This window comes from Scomber scombrus, chromosome 20 (genome assembly GCF_963691925.1).
Source record: "Scomber scombrus chromosome 20, fScoSco1.1, whole genome shotgun sequence".
In the NCBI taxonomy this organism is placed as follows: domain Eukaryota; kingdom Metazoa; phylum Chordata; class Actinopteri; order Scombriformes; family Scombridae; genus Scomber; species Scomber scombrus.
The window spans coordinates 689,653-710,563 of record NC_084989.1 but is presented as its reverse complement, the minus strand read 5'-3'; the positions used below and the strand labels follow the sequence as shown (position 1 = coordinate 710,563).

General features: G+C 38.1%; 1 protein-coding gene across 1 annotated transcript in view; it reads right to left on the bottom strand.

The window, feature by feature from the left end:
- Positions 1-2,645: 2,645 nt before the first annotated feature.
- pde1ca (phosphodiesterase 1C, calmodulin-dependent a) overlaps positions 2,646-20,911 on the bottom strand; it is a 66,535-nt gene continuing 48,269 nt past the window's right edge. Inside the window, exons 11-17 of the mRNA XM_062441942.1 lie at positions 19,777-19,878; positions 18,501-18,621; positions 13,159-13,240; positions 12,610-12,730; positions 7,881-8,044; positions 5,083-5,358; positions 2,646-2,806 (exon numbers count right to left, since the gene is read on the bottom strand). Coding sequence (XP_062297926.1) covers positions 2,646-2,806; positions 5,083-5,358; positions 7,881-8,044; positions 12,610-12,730; positions 13,159-13,240; positions 18,501-18,621; positions 19,777-19,878 — 1,027 coding nt within the window. The remainder of the gene's footprint in view (positions 2,807-5,082; positions 5,359-7,880; positions 8,045-12,609; positions 12,731-13,158; positions 13,241-18,500; positions 18,622-19,776; positions 19,879-20,911) is intronic.

The window sequence follows — 20,911 nt, the reverse complement described above, 5'->3', positions numbered from 1 at the left end:
AAGCCTTAAAACTTTTATTTGACTTTTCTTTTTTAATTGTGAACAGTTTTTTATGTAAATTCCCATTTAGTTTGCTGACTGTACAGGGACATAACACAAATGAGAGTAAATACACTCATACAAACAACATAGACTTCATAATTGAATACTTGCATACAATCTCACCAACAATGCAAATAGGTAACAACATCTCCATCTCCAGTATTTAAAATAAATACATAAATAAATCAAAATAAAAAACACCACCTCCATCTCATAACCAGAATTTTTTTCATCTTTTTTTGTCGCTGCTTATCCTGCAAACAGACTCTTCTTAGGTACAAATAGGCTTAGTGTTGATGAATCATTTAGTAACATGATTTGTGAAAGACAGGGTACAGTTCTGTCCAATATGTATTTTTCTTGATGTTAATCTTTGAATTAACTTACCATGCTTATTATAATTGTGGGAGACATTATTCAATAGTCTCAGCAAATTAACATTAAAATGATAATATAATATGTAATAAATTATTATATAAAATATAAACATTCCATACAGCAACACAATCTACAGGTCTATTCAATTTGTCTTTTTAGTTTTTAAACAAGATACAAAAAAAGTTTTGGAATTTTCAGTCATTAAATGAAACAAAGGTTACTGTGCCAGAGGACACCATAGTTACTAATGGCTTTATGTAACTCTAGGTAAATAATGAAAGTGCTGATGGGCAAATCGAAAGTCATCTTAAGGTCTTTACATTTTCTGAGAACACATTTCTTAAAGGTATACTATGCAGTATGTTCTTGCAAAACTATGTAGACTCATACAAAGGTGATACTTCTCAATTAATTTATCAATATTGTCATATATTATCAATTATGACCCACTACAAGTGTGTTGTGCTATATTTACCTCTGCTTGTATTTTCTTATTATTTTGTTGTTTTCAGGATGAGTCTGAGCATATATTTTGGGCAGTTGATGAGTAGGCCCCCAGCCAATCACAGAGCACAGGGTGTGAGGTTGGGACCAGATTACATCTCTGTCTCCGTCTCTCACCTCTGCTCCATTCTGCTGGATTGTGTAGAGGTGCGGGCATGTTTATTTGTGCTTTAGAATGTAACCACTGTGAAACAATCAGAAAATGAAGTTTTATGGATCTGATTCACAGCGTCATTCACTCTCCAGCCTGCTCCACCACCACTGCTCTCTCTCTCACTAGTTGAGCCGGGGATGGGGTGGGTCTAAACAACAAATCCTGCATAGTATACTTTTAAACATTTTTTAAAAGAGTGTGGAGTCTTTGTATTTGCCACCACATAACAGGTTTGCCACCAATAAGTAGATGGTTTATTTGACTTTTCTTGTCATAAAATGTTTTATGTGTATGTTTATGTTAACTTCATTAAATGTTGCTTTTACCAAACATTTCATTTTCACAGCGTGTCTACTCATTTTTTTACTATCCTAACAGTGAGGGGGAAAAAAGAAGAAAAAAACCAGGCTGTTTTTATGACAACAGCAGATACTTTGGTTTACTGGTCACACATAATTGGTTACACAAACTGAGCCTGTAAACTGTGTAGACTGTTTAAAAGGCCATCTAATAATACATGTAAGGCACTGTACGACTATATGCCATATTCAAAATGTGTAATATGTCATTTTCAACACGGATGGATTCACAAAGTTTTAAACACAGGCCCTGATTCATTTATACTACACTCAGAAGAGAATATCCTTTAGTAGTCTTTTGGTTGGGGTCTGTTCCTGATTGTGGTCCCCTGCTCCAGCATACAGTGATGTTTTAGACAACAGTGTTCTTAGAACTTTGTGTCAGCAGTTTGTGTTAGGGTTAAGGGCCCTTTCTGATTTCAACATAACAATGCCAATGTGCACAAAGACAGGTCCACAAAGAAATGATTTTACTAGTTTGGTGTGGAGGTCCTTGACTGGGCTGTGCAGAGCTGTGGCCACAACCCCATCCAATACCTCTGAACTGAAATTAACATGGACTCTAAGCCAGTCCTTATCACCCAACATCAGTGTTGCACCTCACTAATCGTCCTTGGAGCAAAAATTGAATGAAAATAACTTTCTGTTAGTCCATCTCCTGTTAAGTTGGAGAAGCTAAGGATAGCCAGGAGTGCCACTAGGTGTCCACTCTCTTCCTTATCTACTATTAGTAATAGATAAATTTGTGCTGATATGAGTTTCAGTACAATACTAAAATTCCTTTTTATTTTGAGAAATATAAACATGATTTTTTTTTAATCTGAAAAGTTCAGCCACAAAGATATTTAGATTCCACACCGATTGTAAATATAGCAAATATGCAAAACAAAGCAGAGAATAAACTTTAAAATGATGAGTACAACTAAATAAAAAAGGCTGTCCATGAGAGCAGGACTTCAAGCAGTTCATTAAAATAGATAACCATCAAATGGCAAACACTTTTATCAACGTACTTTAAAAAAAATTTAAAAAAAAAGATTTTATTTTTTTTAACATTAAACAAATAAGACATTTAAGAAATCATTGATACAAATGTATTCAGCAAAAAAGAGGAAATAGAGATACCACTTTAAAGGTTTGACAGTAGAATAAGATGAGTGACCGCCATTTTGTTCTAATCACAATGCATCACATTTTGAACTGTGAAGTCACTTTCTGCGACGCAGGGAGATACACTGCAGTCTCCTGGCTTTCCCCCTGGCATCAATGGGGCGCATCTCTGTGACCTTTGATCTTACCAACCTGTAGGAACTGGCACAGTAACTGGGACGCTTGAAGTAATGGATTAGAGGGCAGTCAGGCTGAGGGTCTGCAGAAACAGTAAAATCTAAATTAGCATGGAATCACATTTTAATCTGAGGTTGAACTGACAGCTTCTTGTAACTTTGTAATAAATTGTGGGCTTCCTTTTTTCAATCACTGTGCTGGGGGTTTTGCTAGCAAAAATTAGCATTAGCACTATCGCAGTTAAGCATAGATTGTAAATGCACTGTGCTGACCAAGCTAGCAGCTAGTATTAGGTTCAGCTCCACCCTCTCATCTGAATATGGTAACTTCTGGCTCCAAATATCAAAGAAGGCAACAATCAAAATGTCAAACTCAAGGCTTCAAAATGGAATCCCACAAACAAGTGACATCATGAAGTCTATGTTCATAATTTTGTACAGTCTATGTGGCATACTTCCACAGCAGAGGGAATTTGATGCTAAAAAGACTAAATGTGTCAGCAGGCCGTTCTCATCCTCTATTCGTATGATATCGTACGAAAAGTTGTGCATTACTTTTTGTATGATATCATACGAATTTAAATACATGCAGTAACACGAGTGATCAGTGCGCCTGTTGATTAAAATCCAGTAATCCAAGAATAATATATATTACTTTAAAAAGAGAAACACTATATTATTCAACATTTAACCAGGAGGTTTTACCTCCGTTGTGTCTTTATAAGTCCATAGAAGACCGGATAATTTACTGATGATTTTATTTATATCCTCAGCATTTCTTTACACAAAAACAAGAAAGTGTCCTGGATAACTCAAAGAAATGCTGGGTGAATGTTATGACCATCAGTTTTTAATTATTTCACCTTCGATTGTGAGAAATACGTTTTGTTTCTTCTGCTTCGGACATTAGCAGGAGTGGCTTCATTAGCCTACCCATGATCCTCAGCGAACGTTAATGTGAGGAATAAAAAGATAAATATACGTTTGTGTCTTAAATCTTCTGCTCATAGTTGTCTTCAGCCTCTTCAGCTCAGATACACACTATGAGGATAATAATAAGACTTTGAAACAAGAGTTAACATCAGTGGGCATTCCTAGTGACGTCACACGCTCCCAAAAGGGAACCGCCCCCTATACAATATCTGGTACAGCCGAAGTAGTAATCACACTGTATCTAGATGATATGTGTTAAGAAAAAGGACAGTAGTTGCTTTATTTCTGCTATCTTAGGTAGTATTGTAGAAATGGCGTTTTGGGGACGGTAGTTATGTTGTAAAATAGGTTAATATCGTAAAATTATATATTTGTTGAATATATCAAATATATACTACAGCCGAATTAATAATTGCATTGCATCTATATGATCTGTGTTAAGAAAAAGTAAATATTTTGCTTTATTCCAGATATTAGAGCCAAAACAGGATTTGCACGTTACCGGCCATAACGATACCGAGTTGAGTCCTTAGCAACCACCATAGCAACGTAGTGAAACATGAAACAATCAGTAGGGACTAATTATAGAATCATACCAGCTCCATGCTGTGAAGGTTCAGAATATTAACCGCTTCGTGACTATTTCACTACCTGCTGTGAGGCCAGGTGAGATTTTCTCAATGAAATATAAAAAAGTGGGAGGGGGTGGCCTATTGATGTAAACTTGTTTCACAGTCTTATTATTATCCTCATAGTGTGTATCTGAGCTGCAGAGGCTGAAGACAACTATGAGCACAAGATTTGAGACATGAACGTTTATTTCTCTTTTTATTCCTCACAACAAATAACATTCGCTGAGGATCATGAGTAGGCTAACGTAGCCACTCCTATTATTGTCCAAAACGGAAGAAACAAAACGCATTTCTCACAATCGAAGGTGGGTTTTCCCGGGACTTATAAAGACACAACAGAGGTAAAATCTCCTGGTTAAATTTTGAATATTATAACATTTATATTTTTAAAGTACTAAATAATATTCTTGGATTACTGGATTTTAATCAACAGATTCAATTTTCGGGGCTATTTTAAAAACTGCCGTGAGACTTGGTTGAGCAAACGCACTGATCAATCATGTTACTGCATGTATTTAAATTCGTATGATATCGTACGAAAAGTAGTGCACAACTTTTCGTACGAAATCATACGAACAGAAGATGAGGATACGTTGAAGCTTCACATTTATTTTTAAATGACTGTGTGGACACACTGGATTTTGACTTTACATATAAAGTGCATTTGAAGGAGATTTTTTAATAGCCAGTATGCACAGGAAGAATGATTCCACTGTTCATATGAACACATGACTGTTGTTTTAAGAGATTTGCAAAAATTGTGATCTATCCTTTAAAATTGTTGGGTTGCGTACCATTGTGACGCTGCTGTTTGTCTGTGTGGTTCTCAGGCTCCTTGTTGTCAGTGAAAGTTTGTTCTGAGCCTGGAGCCCCTCCTGGATTACTGTCTCCTTCCTCATTTTTAGGCTGTTGCTCGACCTGCTTCCACCTGTTCACTACCTCCTCCAGTCCCTTCGTATCTGTTTTCATCTCCTCCTGTCCTGGCTTGTCATCTGTTATCCCAGACTCTTTCACCTCCTTCTCTTCCTGGCCGCCCTCCTCTGACTTCATCTTGGGCTTTTCCTTCAGGTCTACAAGCACACACAGACGGACACCATTTAGAAATCCATACAGACGCAAATTTACATGAGGAATACAACAGCAAAAATATTTTGAATGCTGCTTTGTTTGAGTTTGAGTTTGAGTTTATTTTATTTCGATCAGCAAAAAATATATAAATAAAACCACAAAAAAAGAAAGCAGTAACACATCCCTCTAACAACAGGGCTGCATGGCTGATCGAAAGGGTCAGGGCTGAAGCTACAAGCTTATAGATGCCCTAACCTTTAAACCATACATGTAAATATACGTATATACATTACCTATACATAAACAAACAAGCATACATGCCATCTACACACATATACATACACCTACATGTACATACTCAGCAAATATCAAGCAAAATAAATATTTAACATTAATCCCAAAAATCATTCCCCACCGTAAAGACTGTATCTTTCCAAAATGAATTTTTTTTAACTTATTTTTAAATTGTACCAGATTTTTACTTTTTTTGATCTCATCAGTTAACTTATTCCACAGCTTCACCCCACAGACAGATACACACATGCTTTTCAGTGTTTGAGTTTTATGACCTGATGTAGGACACACTAATGGGTAGGGGTGTCACGATTCTCCAAATCCTCGATTCAATTTTATTTCAATTTTAAGGTCACAATTCGATTTGATTCGATGCGATCCTCAATCCCTTTTTTTTGGGGTCCTTTTAGCACCGATGCTATGCCATTTTTAGAGTAATCATGAGTGATATAATCTCCATCAGTTGTTTGCAATGTACCACACTAAAGCCCTACTGTCAAAATTAAATCATTTATTAGCAATATAATGTAACAATAAATTGTTTCAGCAGTCAATTGGAAACTTACTGTAAACAAAAGAAGCATGTAGTGACCCTTTAGTAACTGCAGTGTGCACTCTTCATATTAGATGATATTCAAGTTCACAATAAAACAAAAACTAAATGAAAACAGCCTGATGTCCATAAACATCCCTGAACAATGAAGTGTGTTAACTGTCCAAACATTGTCCTAACAGTATCCTAACAGTAGCATCTCTGGTGCTACAAATACCCTTATAGAGCTAGTTATTGCTTTAGTGCAGACATCCCAACTCTCCCGGAGTGTCCCCCATATTGATAGCAGTTCCCTGACGCCCGCAAATTATATACAATCTCCCGGAATCTGCAGCGAGCGAGCAAGAGCGTACTCTAGAGAGTGTCTGCGCACGTGTTTGTGTGACTATCAATGCAGCGCGTGTGAGACTGCAGCGTCCTTATAGCTCTGTGTTGCTGCTTATTAGACCACCCCCCTACCGGACCGACAACCAGTTCGAGTTCGGTTGATGTGTCTCCTCTATCAGCGGTTGCCATGGTGTGTTTTTACCGGCTGCAGGTTCAGGTTAGAGGAGGTTCATGTTGACTCGCTGCATTTCAACACGTGTGGGTTTTTTCCCCTCTTCACTCGCCTGCTGGACGTGACATTGGGGGCGTGGCTACATCCTCGATTCCTCCTTTGATTTCGAAGGTCGAGATCATGAGTTCCTTTCGATCGATATTCGATTTACAATGTAGATCGTGACACCCCTACTAATGGCTGGTAGTGAATGTGATGAAGGGGCCGCTTTTCTGGGAAATAGTAAGGTGACATATCCTGACGCCTCATTCTGATGCTACTACACGGTGGACTGAATTTGCCATAGCTAGCATCAACGGGTGAATGGCAGCTATGGAGATAACCCAAGAATTATGGTTGGTAAACTTAGGCAACTTGTCTTTTGGTATACATGATTCTGATGCTGGAAGAGAATGTTGATTGGTTGATGTGTAACTGTCAGCAGCCACAGGAAAATTAGGGATTTTTCTCTGACCAGTCAGTTCTCCTTTTGTGCACTTGACATACTTGACATACTCAACATATTTGAAACTGTTAGTGTATCCCTGTAACAACATACGAGAAACAAATGAAAGGAAAAATCTGAATAAATACATGTACATTAATACAGATGCTTCTACACAGGTGCACTGCATGGTACAAAATAAGCTATTAACATTAAATAATGCTCTGTAGCTTGCACACAAATATTGAGCAGGCCCATGTGATTATAATTTTGTATCATTGTTGGGGCATGGGTGGCTTCATTCACAAAGACTGCTTAACTGGCTAGTGTTTCACTAAGAACGGTGACTAAAGTGACTGAGTGGATTTAGATCAATGGCAAAGGCATCATTAAACACCTGTGGGAGATTTTGGACCTACATGTTAAACAGCACTTTACACCACCATCATCAAAACACCAAATGTGGGAATCTATTTTGGAAGAATGGTGTCTCATCATTCCAGTGGAGTTCAATAGACTTGTAGAATGTATGCCAAGGCACCTTACTGAGACACTTTATGATGGTTTTACTTTTGTCACCTATCTTTATGTTCAACATACCTCTGTGTGCATTTGATGTAAGCAAGATCAAATTTCAACAAGAATCTATTATGACACCACAAACAGACAGATAGTAAAAAGTCAATATGGCTACCTTTGACTGCCTGGGCCTTCCATGCCTCCCTGTTGTGATTAATCTCTTGGTTCCATGTAACCCTGAAGGTCTTGAAGTCCACTGTGGTCAGAGAACAGCCGCCCTCTGAGCCTGTACTCTTCAAACTGGAATGTTTTCCATCACTGCCACAAATACTGTTGACACTGTGAACAGTGTAGACATAGGAGACTAACTAATTATTGTGGTTCAAAGGAAAATACATAGGCGTTGTAATTACAGAGTTTCACCGCAAGAGGGAGTTTGAGATTTATTGTCGCTCCCGGTCAGCGGAAGTCAATACATGATTTTGTTGTTCCAATGAAGCTAAGAGAGGAGTGCATGATTTACAATGCTTCTATATGTCTATGTTTGCAGGTAAAGCCACAACACTCACATATGTAACTATGAATTAGTGTCTCTTTGGGTCAGTGTAAGGAAAGGTGGCCGTTTACTCCTTTGTTGTGGTGTTACTGTTTAGTTATAGTTATTAGTTATACCTCCCTGGCAGCTAAGCTAACCGCTAACATGCTGAGAGTACCCCGCAGTAGTACGTGTGTTGTTTTGATTATTTGTATTATAAACCTGTAAACAATGTAGCCAATAGGCAGGAGCCACAATACTTTTATTATCATATAAGTTTTTTGTTTGTGCCACTGTTTTGTGTTTGTGTATCAGAGTGTGTCTTGATGCAAGTTTGAGTAAGTTATAAAGTAAATACATGATTGTGTTGTTCCAATGAAGCTAAGAGAGGAGCGCATGATTTACAATGCTGCTACTGTATATGTCTATGTTTGCAGAAACAAGTTAAACAACATACAACTCCAAGCGCACTGTGGTTCATTCAAGTGTGCTACATACTGAAACCACACCCCAACTGAACAACCTCTGAAACTTAACACTTAACACACACTGTACTGAACTCCCTCTAAAAACATTCAATTTAAAATAGGCCTTGTTTGTAGGTGCAAGGTGAGGCTCCCACAGCAGATCTGCACCAGCAACAGGACACAGATATATCCTCTGGGTGGACCTAATCTCTATTCTACCCATCAACAGACGCTTCAGCTGGTATTGAAGTAATTCCATGAACACTACATTTGGTTCATTCAATGAAGCACCACAAAGTGTTATTATTTTTATCTGTTTCTGGTGCACTCGTCATCTTTCTGGGTTTTATCAAAAGGAAATGTCATACTTGCAGCAAATGTGCTGCAACAATAGATTAATGCTTACAAATAAATATTAATGAACTATTTTAATTTTGAAGGGTCATATGGTGCACTTAGAGTGAAAGGGTCATTTTCGCCAGCCTGTCACTCCCACAACTGAATAACTTACTATTTCTGCTTATTTTACAATGTTTTTACACAAATCAAATTGTGACTCTTATTGCTATGAAGAGTCACTGATTACTGCTCCAGGACTGAAGTACATGGAGTACAGGATCACAGCTTGTTTGGTGAGGGTTTCACCTGTCACTTAAATTTGGTGAAGGGAAAACATACGGGTGGTCGGACTTAAAGAAGGTGAGGAAGGCAAATACACAGTCAAATTGTTTGAGAAGTGGCTCCCAGATATACTTGGACTGAGGACTAAACAGGGATCTATTAAAATTGACAGCGTGCATAGGGCACTAAAATCCACATCAGTATGTGAGGATCTTGTCACGAGAGGAATAAAGTTCCAGATGAACACATCATGGTAGAACCCAAAACAGAGGAACTTCCAGTGTTTGGCCTTCCAGGAGATAGTTGACAAGTAGAACCGCCTACCGTTTGGCTACTCCCTGGCACCCCACATGTTCATCAAGTGTGTGGTAGCTTCAGTCACTGCACATTCAGGGAATGAGGGTCTTCTTTTACTAAGACAATCTCATTGTCATGGTCAAGTCGAGTCATTTTTTTCAACAAATGCCTAACTGACGGGGTGGGGTGCACCTGTCTGGGGTGAGCGATAGGTGATGAGTGACCTTCGGGACAAAACCGTCACACCAACCTCCTTTCAGGTGGTGCTCTTGTTTCTCCAAACTGCAGCCCCGTTTTTTTAACTTTTGGTGTGGGCCTCAAAGAGCACTCCATAATCTCCTGGACTCGTTGTGGCAGTGGCTTTCAGCATGGAGGGATTTCTGGTGACATCAGTGTCACTAATTAATCTTTGCCAGTGCTTGATTCTTACTCTTATCACCAAGGGAGAACCTTAATAACACAAAGATGCATTCATGTCATTCATGTACACAACTAGATGGTACCACATGTAAGAGACATGGATCCATGTAATTTGTAAGTCTCTGAAAGATGTTATACATGATGTGATTATCAGCTGCTTACGACTATTATTTTAGTTACTTTTAATGCAGGCCATAACTTTTTTAATGGTTATTTCTATTGGCTTCAGAACTTCTGCAAGGTCATCTGCATCCACATACTTTTTGGTCTTCAGCTAAACAGATTTCAAGGCTTTTGATCATCTCCACTAATAGCTGTATAAAATCCTCTTGGTCAAACACAGAACTGAGGAATGAGATGAGGTGCCTCGCCCATCAATCCAAAAGGGCAAAAAATAGTTTTAACACATTACACCATAATTAGCATATGTTAGCTTGGCTAATACAGTTCATTTTTCCCATTGACATAACCAGTCAAAAATGTTCTACACTGAAATTCAACCAGTACTTAAGATAATACACTGATCAACACCGCTATGCTTAAGAGATATTACTTAATGTCCATTCAGACTGTACAGAGGCAATGGGTAAACATCCAGGCAGTGTTCTGCTTTTATGCAGAGCTTATCCTCAGTTGCTTGTTTGTCTTCATAGTGTTCATACTTTGAAAAATACAATGAGGGATGTGGTGTCACCAGAAAGCACACCTCTTTGTCATCTTTAATGAAAACAAGCTCAATCTGACCGAACTTGATTGACTAATTAAACTCATATTTTAGGCAGAGCAAACATCCCTTTTTTATAAAGAGCGAATCTGGTTCTGTAACATGTGTGCTTCTACTACATTGTGAACTACAACTTTGTACAGGTGAGCATGAGAGATGTTTTGAGAGACTGGTATGTTTTCTTTAGGTTTTGTATCCTCCTCACACACCTCTTGAAGTATAAGTGTTTACTCTCAAATCTTATTGTCCATGACTGCATTAGGGGCCCAGTTGGAGGATCAGTGATGCAAAAAGGTTTCTAGATATTCAAAAACAACAATGTTGAGGTAAGCGACCTGGGCAGTGGTGATTGTGGGTACACACGCAAGTTCTTTCAAAGTGACTACTAGTTGCCACACTGAGTCATGTGGATCAAATTTTTCACATAAGGGGATGCCAGTTCTTAGTTTCTTGGCCACTTATTTTGTTGGCCTTTTCTCTCACATGAGTATGTGACCCAAGTGGATTGACAACTTCAAATGTATCCTGATAGAATACCCGTTTTCAGATGATTGCCGCCTGCTTGCAGCAACAGCTCATTGAATTTAAAGGCTGAGCCATCACAAATATCACTAAAGATGTCATCAGAAACTAGACTATTCTGAGACTTCACATACTCCTGCCACACAACAGGATCTTTCAGAATCTTTAAGTGTCATACAGGGATATGTATTGTGCATAACTGTGTCTTCTATGTTCATTGGTACCAGGGTAAACATTTACTAGGTGCATATTTACTAATACTGCATTCTGGTATATTCAATGGAGAGATGAGAACTACATACAGCATGCAAATCAGTTTCCCAAAGACTAAATCAATCTGGGTATCTAAAATCTTAGTAGTAACTCTAAGTATATCTTTAATCTTTGTCTTTTGTGTACTGATGACAAATGTCATACAAAACATTGATCTCTTCATTATTTGATACTTTGCCTGGATCTGCATGTAAAACAGGCACAGATTTCTCATGCACAAAGGCCTACTATCAATATGTTCTGTAACCTGAGACTGATTCTCACTTTCGTCCATCCCAGTTTCAGTTTCATTAGGCTCAATCCAAGAAGACACATATGGCTCAGAATATGTGACTCTAGTATTTACATCAGTTTCATGTTTATGTATTCTTTAAACATGGAATGCAAATGATTACTTCACTTTAAACTTAAACTCAAATGTACCTTGAGGTGTGCAAAAAGATCTCTTAGATCTATCAATTGCTTTGTACAAGTAACATCATCACAAGCCATGAGCTTATGGCAGTGAACTTCATGAATTTTTGTATGTGTCTTAAAAGCAAAATGAGTAGTAACTTTTTGCACCATATCATATTTGTGCTAATAACTGGTCTGACGCACACTAAATGTATGGTCATAATTTATGTCATTTTGGGTTATGTTTTATGTTGGGTTTTTTATTTATGTCATTTATGTGAGAAGATTATTTTATATGAGCCATAATGGTCAAATATTATTATTGATTTTCTTTCACCAACATCAGCATAGAAAAATCAATGTAACATCAGATGGGGTAGGGTTGGATTTGTCTTTTTTCATGACAGTAGCTATGTTTACATGGACCCAATATAACTACAACAATAGCAATAATAAGCCAATCAGAGTAAAAATGCTTCATGTAACCACCTCAATGAGAAGAGACTGGTCTGATCCAGTTTGATCGGAATGAATTTTCAATCGGGTTTAGGGGGTGGTAATAATCCGTTCAAGAGGACAATTATGGACATATCATTATCATCTAACAATGACATAACAACAGAAGGATTAGCAGTCCTGTGTGTGTCACCTAGAACGTCTGAAGCCAGCCAATCCAGAGCGAGATGCATCCTCAATCAGCGGTGTCACAATATTCTCGATCATTTCCGTCAACACAGTGAATGTTGGCTCAACAATGAAGTCAATGAATCCTGCAGGAAACAGTAACCCAATCAGATTAACTCTAGCTTTGTACCAGAAACGTATTAGATTCAGGCAACATTGGTTGTTTGAAAAGAGAGCAAAACAATCTAAGACATGCCATCAACATGCACCATCATTCCAATTTTTGTTTTTAATTTCAGAGTTGTAAACAATTCAACATGATACAGTGTGGATAAACAGGCTATATTAACATAGGAGAATTCTAAACATGTATTTTATTACCTTTTAGTTGTTTTAATGAAATACTTATTTGTTGGAGCACTTCTCAACCATTGGCTTAACAATGATCTAACAATTGCTATAATAATTGCTGAATATGAATCAAATGGATATGTGGTGTTGAATATAATATCTAAATCCAAGTGAAAGCCTAGTCAATTCCATAAACAACATCAGTTGTGTTTTTGCACCTTACCGATCTGGGACTGAGCCACCATGGTGGATTTGCGGTCACAGAGAGGAGAGAAAGGTAGACCCAACTCTGCTTCTTTATCACCCTGAAAACAAATTCATCATCACAAGGTGCTGTCTGAAGTTATTTATCTAGTTTTAAATATTTAATTATTTTACTTTTCCAAAAGACTAGGTCAAAATCTAGTATATCCCTGGTCCCTGGTCAATGTGCAGATTTGTGGCCAATGGGTTGCAGGTATAGTCAGTAGCAGGTTCTATAATGTGAATTACTGGATATTAAATATTTTCCACTTGTATCTTGGGATGTTTGATTTGAATGATGACTCATTTTTATTTTTATTTTTACTTTTCTAATTACCTGTTAACTCCCCCTGCTCTTTCACTCTACAGATGTGTCTCATTTTTTACTCTATTGAGTGATTTGTCAGTGATTATTTGATGTGCCTTAACTCTATACTTGCCCTCGTGCCTCTATGTAGCTTTTTTTCTGCCGCTTTCCCAGTTTAGAATTATGGAGGCTGCAGTGGAAACTATGAATAAAAGTTTTTACAGTTTAGCGGACATATGGCTGAATATCATTTGGCCAGAGTTACCCTTTGACCCAGTTTGTTAGAGAAGCGGACACAGCCTCTCGTTTGGACAAACAAAAACTCATTAACTTTCCACGAAGAAGCCCGAAGTGACATGAACTATATAAAAGTAATGCAAGACAAATCTTGGTGTCTTCCTTGGGTATCAGGACTGATCGGAAGAACTTCACCTGCATTTCTTTTTTTTCAGCATAGACACCTTTATTCAGAAGTTGACAGACAGGAAACATGGGAGAGAAAGGGGGGTGTGACATGCAGCAAAGGACCTCCGGCTGGGATTCGAACCGGGGTCTGCTGTGTACGTGGCATGTGCTTTAACCACTCGACCACAGGCACGCCCTTTGCTCCCATTTCTACTATCAGATTGAACTCCACACAGACAGTCATGTAAAGAGAATCTCTCTTACAGACCACCATCATAAATAATGACGCATCCCACATTCCTTAAGTCTCTCTCTGTGTGTATTGAGAATAACACTACAGAGTAGATGGATGAAAATCAATGTTAAAACTTAAACATAGACATCTTGGTCAATAGTATGGCTTTAAACACAATATCAATTACTTATAACACCATTAATTACTTTAGGAACATATTTCTACATTCTTCTTACATTACCACAGCCATAACAGATAAATTGATATTTGATGATCTGTCACTATACTTTCTTCTTTCATAAGCAAAAATGTTTGTATGAGTACATTTACTTAATGTGAGAAAGTGTTACATTGATGTTATGTTTACATTATGATAATAATCAATTATCTAACATACATGGTCGAACAACAATGTGTTACGCTTAATCATATTAATTATTTTCAGGTTTTAATGAAGCTGATGTCAATACCAGAATAATGCATCCTGTGACTGTGTTACTGTATTATAGTATGTATTTTATAATCATGATCAAATGACCTGAATGAAGATGGTGATGAAAATGTTTGTAACAAATAGAAATTAGATCCTCACCAGTGAGATCAAGTAGCTGGAATGAATCTGATTGGCTGACACACGGCCCTCCCCTGGGAGAAAACTACAGTAGCCTGCACAGCTGGAATCTCTGTCTTGTTTCACTTGTTCCTCTCTGATCTCCTCTTAGTTCTCTCATTACACTTTCTCTTAATTCTTACTCTTTTAACGAGGGCTGTCAATTGATATTGATATTTAGTCGCAATTAGTCATTTTGTTAACTCGCGATTAATCACAAATTAATCGCACATTTTTAAAAAAATTCTAAATGTACTTTAAAAGGATATTTTCAAGATTTTAATACTCTTATTAACATAGGAGTGGAAACACATACTTGATTTATGCAAATGTATATTTATTATTATCTACTATACAGAACAATGAAATACTGCATGCTCCAAAAATGTGCTGTCAGTTACGATATCAGTTAGGGACTAGTTACATTCACTCACCTCTTCACACACTTACTCATACATTCAAGCAAACACACACACGTATGTTTGGCCAGGTATCTGAGATCGGATTTACTCTGCCTGTTATCCAAAACATTACTGTTGCATCGCCTCCTTATTTCCAAACTACAGAACGGGACAAGGGTCAAACACAATGTGTGTTAACGGTGTGTTTGAAAAAATAACGCAGCTGAAATGAATTTGCGTTAACGGGTTATTAAAGTGTTAACTTTGACAGCACTACTTTTAATCTTTTTGTTATCCTTTACCTTATCTTATTTTGCATGCCAATCTTTAACCTATTCTTACTTTGTTTTTGTAATTTTGTATTTTTCGTCAGTAAGTGTACAAAATTCAGCCTGTTTTTGACATTTTTCAAGGATCTTTTATGTGTGGCCACAACTATTCTCAATGATTAGCATAAACTCCGACACATTTCAGTTGGTGAAGCTACGTAACCTTTTTGGAGAAGAACGTGTTACCATGTTATAATATTTACAGAATACAGACAGGCTGTTTTGAGGCTGAGGAGAGCGATTGCCCCACTGACCAAAAAAAACCCGGTCTGAAGTCACTGTTGCATATATAAGGGCACATTATCAAGATTTTAATAGGCGGGTGCACAATGTGCATACACTCTGCCTGTTACACACACAGGGACAAATAAATAGACATAAAAGTATTAAATCAACATATTAAAAAATACATGTCATATTGGTTAGTCATAATATTTATCAGATTTCATTAATTGTAAAAATAACAGATTCAATGAGAAGGAGCCTTCCACTACAGTTTGTGTTTGTTTGTGGGGGGATGAGCACCTTGGAGAGTGCCACTGTGGACAGTCGAAATGACAAGTTGAAATGATTAAAACAGGTTTTGAAAATTTTTGAGATGGACATGGATCATCCAACAAATAAAACCCTGCTGAGTTTACCTGTTACTACATGACTGAACACAACTATTTTAAAGAGAACTAAAACTGTAATTAAAAGACAAATTAATAAATCAAAGTGCCACAGTGTCTGTGTGGTCTGACAGTCGGAGACACGAAAATATGCAGCACAGAGCAAGTCGTTTGTGTTTTTGTGGAAAATGTGTCTCAGAACCACGTTTGCTTCTGGAGGAAAGCCGCTCCTCTGCCACATAGTGATTTTATCAAGAAAGAAAAGCATCTTTTAATGAATGTGGAATGTGAATGTGGATTCTTACAGTGTCTGTTATCCACAGCTGGTTATACTGCAGGACTGATATGTTGATAAGTCTGCAGCCTCTGAGATGCTGCAAAGAGCGCAGTGCCATTACACACAGCCACTCACTGTTTATTAAATCAGCTGATGACACCAGACTGCTGCAGTATAACCACACACACCTCTAAACTCATTAGACTGGTCAGTTATAACTCTCTTATCAGCAAAAAGTAACTCATGTTTTACTCTTGAAACACATTGCTTGACAAATGCACCGTTATAATAGCAAACCGCCAAAGTGACAGCGCTCCTGGCTTTAAAGGGAATAGGAGACACTGATTGGTTTACTGTGTGTTACGCCCAAAACACACCTATAATTAATGAGGGGACTTAAGTCCAACCCTTTTAGACAATGCGCCCTGGCGCATTGACCATTTTTCCGCCAGTGAAATAGTAAAAGTGGATTTGGACATGCCCCAAAGGCACTTGCGCCGCACCCTTCACGCCATGTGCTATTGATCGTTAAAATGGGGCCCAAACTGTTACTCCACTGATCATCATATCCACATACAGTAGAATAAAATTGAACCTTCAACAGCCTTCAACAGTCCCTCACACCATACTCCTCAATCGTGTATCCGACCACATCCAGCCTCCTCCTCCTCCATCTATTCCTCTCACTGAGAGGCAAGGGCAAGTACCTGTCTGACCTCCTCCTCCCCTATATATACTCCTTTGCGGAGTCTGATGTCTTCAGGTACTGGCCAGCTCTCCATCCCCCACACCAACCTGCAAAAGCCTTCTCTGTGGCAGACCCCACACTGCCACAGGCTGTGGCTCAGGAGGTAGAGTAGTCGTCCACCAATTGGAAGATTGGCGGTTTTATTCCCGGTTCCCCCAGTCCATATGTCGATGTGTCTTTGGGCAAGATACTTAACCCCAAATTGCTCCTGTTGCTGTGTCAAAGGTGTATGAATGTGTATGAATGGTTAGTCTCCCCCTGATGAGCAGGTTGGCACCCTGCGTGGTAGCCTCTGCCATCAGTGTATGATTGTGTGTGAATGGGTGAATGTAACATGTAGTATAAAAGCGCTTTAAGTGATCATAACGACGCTATGAAAAGCGTTATGTGAGTACAGTCCATTTACTATTTACTCTGGAACTCTCTTCAGGCATAAATCTGCAACCCACACCTGTGTATGCTTTAAAAAACTTATCCCTGGGAATCATTCCTCTTATTATTTCTCAGTTTTTGTTTTATGTTTTGTTCAAATGTAATATTATGCATTTGTGCATGAGCGTCATTGCCATGGGAGTGCAGCCATCATTGTTTGTCATGTGTCATCAGAGAAATAAAAAGTTTGTTCCTGGTATTAGCTCAGTTATAAAATCCAAGCTCACCACAGAGCGCCTCTCCTGATTGGCTGCTGACAGCACGGTGAATGGTAGAGGAGGACACAGTAGAGACAAGTCTATTTAAACAGGTCTTTCACTGCTGCATTAACTCAGGAGTTGAGAGTGTCAGAGCTCAGGGTTATTTATTTAAACATTTTTAAAATCGACAAGACATAATAATCTATTTCTCAAAGAAATCCAGCATCAATATGTAACTGTAGATGTTTTGTTTATGGTTAAATGCTTCTATACCTCTGCAATATTCATCATAAAAAGCAAAACAATTTAAAGGACAGGTTCAAAATGTTCAAGTCTGTCAAAAATGTCCTGTTCATACTGACATAATGTTAGAAGATCCCAGTGTAAGTGATTGTGGACAAAATCCACAGTTCTCCTTCTGTGCCAACATTATTTAAAAGTTTATCTGAAGCTTATATGAAGTTACTGTTGTCCAGATGAGTCAGTTAAGTAGTTATCTTTCAATATTAGAGTCTTGTTTGTGCCAATGTTCCTCTTTCTGTTACTATACTTCCATCGCAGCTTAACAGGGAAACACAGAGTGAATTTAATGCTAAAATCCTGTAAACATGGAAAGATATGTGGCAATCTTAAAGTTGGCTCACTGGTGAAAAGTGTTAATAGATAATAGAAAACCTAAATATATTCAAACAAAGTTTGATTGATAACTCTATGCTACTCTACTGGCCCCAGGCCAGTAAAGTGGGTGATGTGTCTCTGGCCACTACCTGTCTGAAGAACTCTTCGAGCAGGGATGTGGTCCAGCGTTGGTGGAGGTCCCAGTGTTTGGCTGGGTGGCTGATGTCAGCGGTGTGCAGCAGCAGAGATAAGGCCTTTGGTTTGTCAATCCTACAAATACAGTCCAATCAGTCACTCCTGGGCTGCTGCCATCAATTCATTATTGAAACGGCACAGAACTTCAGGGCACAGACAATTTTTACTCAGCTTGTGGAAAAAGTCAGTTAAACTCAAAGCAGGCTGTATTGAGCTAAAATAACATCACTGCATAATCATTCACTTGTTAAATCATAAAACCTAGTAAATACACAATAATTACTAATTTGTCAAACACTGAAATGAAATTGCAACCAATTCATGCAAGATCATTTGGAATGTTCATATAATTACCTGGTAATTTGTCAACTACTAAAGTGAAATTGGAACCATTCTGTGTGAAATAAGTCTGAAACTGTAATAGAAATCTAACAACAAGTACAGTACATTTACTGTATAAGTTACAGTCGGTTAGTGGAAAATAATTAATAATATTTTTATTTTGACACAGACATGTTTGTCCCTATTGAGCCATGTGTAACATTTTCTAAAATGGGGCACAATTTGCTCCAATTTGCAGGTCATGCTTTGGTAATTATTATGGTATCTACAAATTATTAGAAAACTGTTGTCGAAAAACTTGTTTAGTGGAAATTCGGGACGAGGTGGAGCAGTTGTCAGTGTGGTGCACAGAAAACAACATGGCACTGAACACTACCAAGACAAAGGAGCTGGTCATAGACTACAGGAGAAATAAAACAGACTCTCCGCCCCTGTTCATCGGCGGGGAGGTTCACAGACTTCTGGTTTCTGGGCGTTCACATAGAGGATGATCTGAACTGGAGCATCAACACCACTGCTATTATTAAGAAGGCACAGCAGAGATTGTACTTCCTGAGAGTACTCAGGAATAACCAACTCTCACTGTCCTTTTATTGTTGCTCCATTGAGAGCATTTTGACCTACTGCATGTGTGTGTGGTTCTCCAGCTGCACAGCTGCAGAGAGGATAGCGCTCCAGAGGGTCATCACCACAGCCCAGAAGATTATCGGTTGCCCTCTCCCCTCCCTGAAAGATCTGTACAGTTCCTGCTGTTTCAGGAAAGCTCGCCATATCCTCAGGGACCCATCTCATCCAGGACACTCGCTGTTGGAGCTGCTGCCCTCAGGCAAACGCTACAGGACATTGAGAGTAACTAACACAGACTTAGAATTGAAAGTCACTACTTACACCTCAGACTGCTGCAGGAGGCTCTTCATAGCTTTGATTTGTTGGAAGTGGCAGGACATGTCAGTGGCCATCACCATCTCCACTACCAAAGTGCGCAGTTCTCTAAAAGAAAAAGTGAGAGAATGAAATATCTAAACAACTATGGGATAGATTACCATGATCAATTCAGTAGGAATTAAAATATCATAATTGATTTTTTTAACTGTTCTAGTGCCAAACTGTCCCAATACTGCAAACAAATGATATGACATTCCTATCAGCGTCAGCTGACCACATGTGCCTGGTGGCTGTTACTTAGGCAAAATTACCCAAAATCTCTTAAATAAAATGAAAGCTTATCATGTTACAGGATGAAACGAGAACAAATTATAAAAGGACAGCAGCTCTGTGCAGCTCACGGTGTGTGGACATTGTAGCCACCTAGTGGTGGTTTTGTGTATTACTTTTGAGATCAAGTTTAGTCCTTTGAGCTTGCAGTAGTTTTTGCAGTTTGTTCAGTGTTTGCCGGACAGCAGATGAGAGAGCACGCTGAATCTCCATTTCTTCCTGCTAAGCCTTGGAATAGCTTGTTTCTCTTGTAATTTATGTAAATGGATACCTAATAATTAAAACTTGCTATTTGTTAAAATGCTAAAGCTAGCACCCAGCCTATCAACCACATACTAGTTTTGCCAGCTGCATGGAATTTGTGCAATTTATATTTTGTTGCTTATGGTTTTTTTTTAAATTAATTTCTATCTCATAGAAGTTATGTTGTGATTATATTTAAACTTTGTGATTGAAACATAGAATATATAATAGAATAGAATATACTTTATTGTCAGTATATTTGTAGTATATTGTTGTATTGTAATTTGTCATGGACTTAAAGTACGTAGTGCATAGTAGTAGCTGCCCTTACAGACAATAAGTACACATAAAATACATATATCAGCTAAAGACGTACACGTAGGCTACATACACACTTATGACACATCTAATGAAAGATTAAAGCAAAATAAAAAAAATTAAAAAACTAAACAAACAGAACACCAAGTTATTGCACACTTCCCAGGCTTCAGTGTACAGATCTATTTAAAATTTTGATGGAGGTGTGTACGAAAGAGTATTTAAAACGTTTTTTGGGATTTTGGGA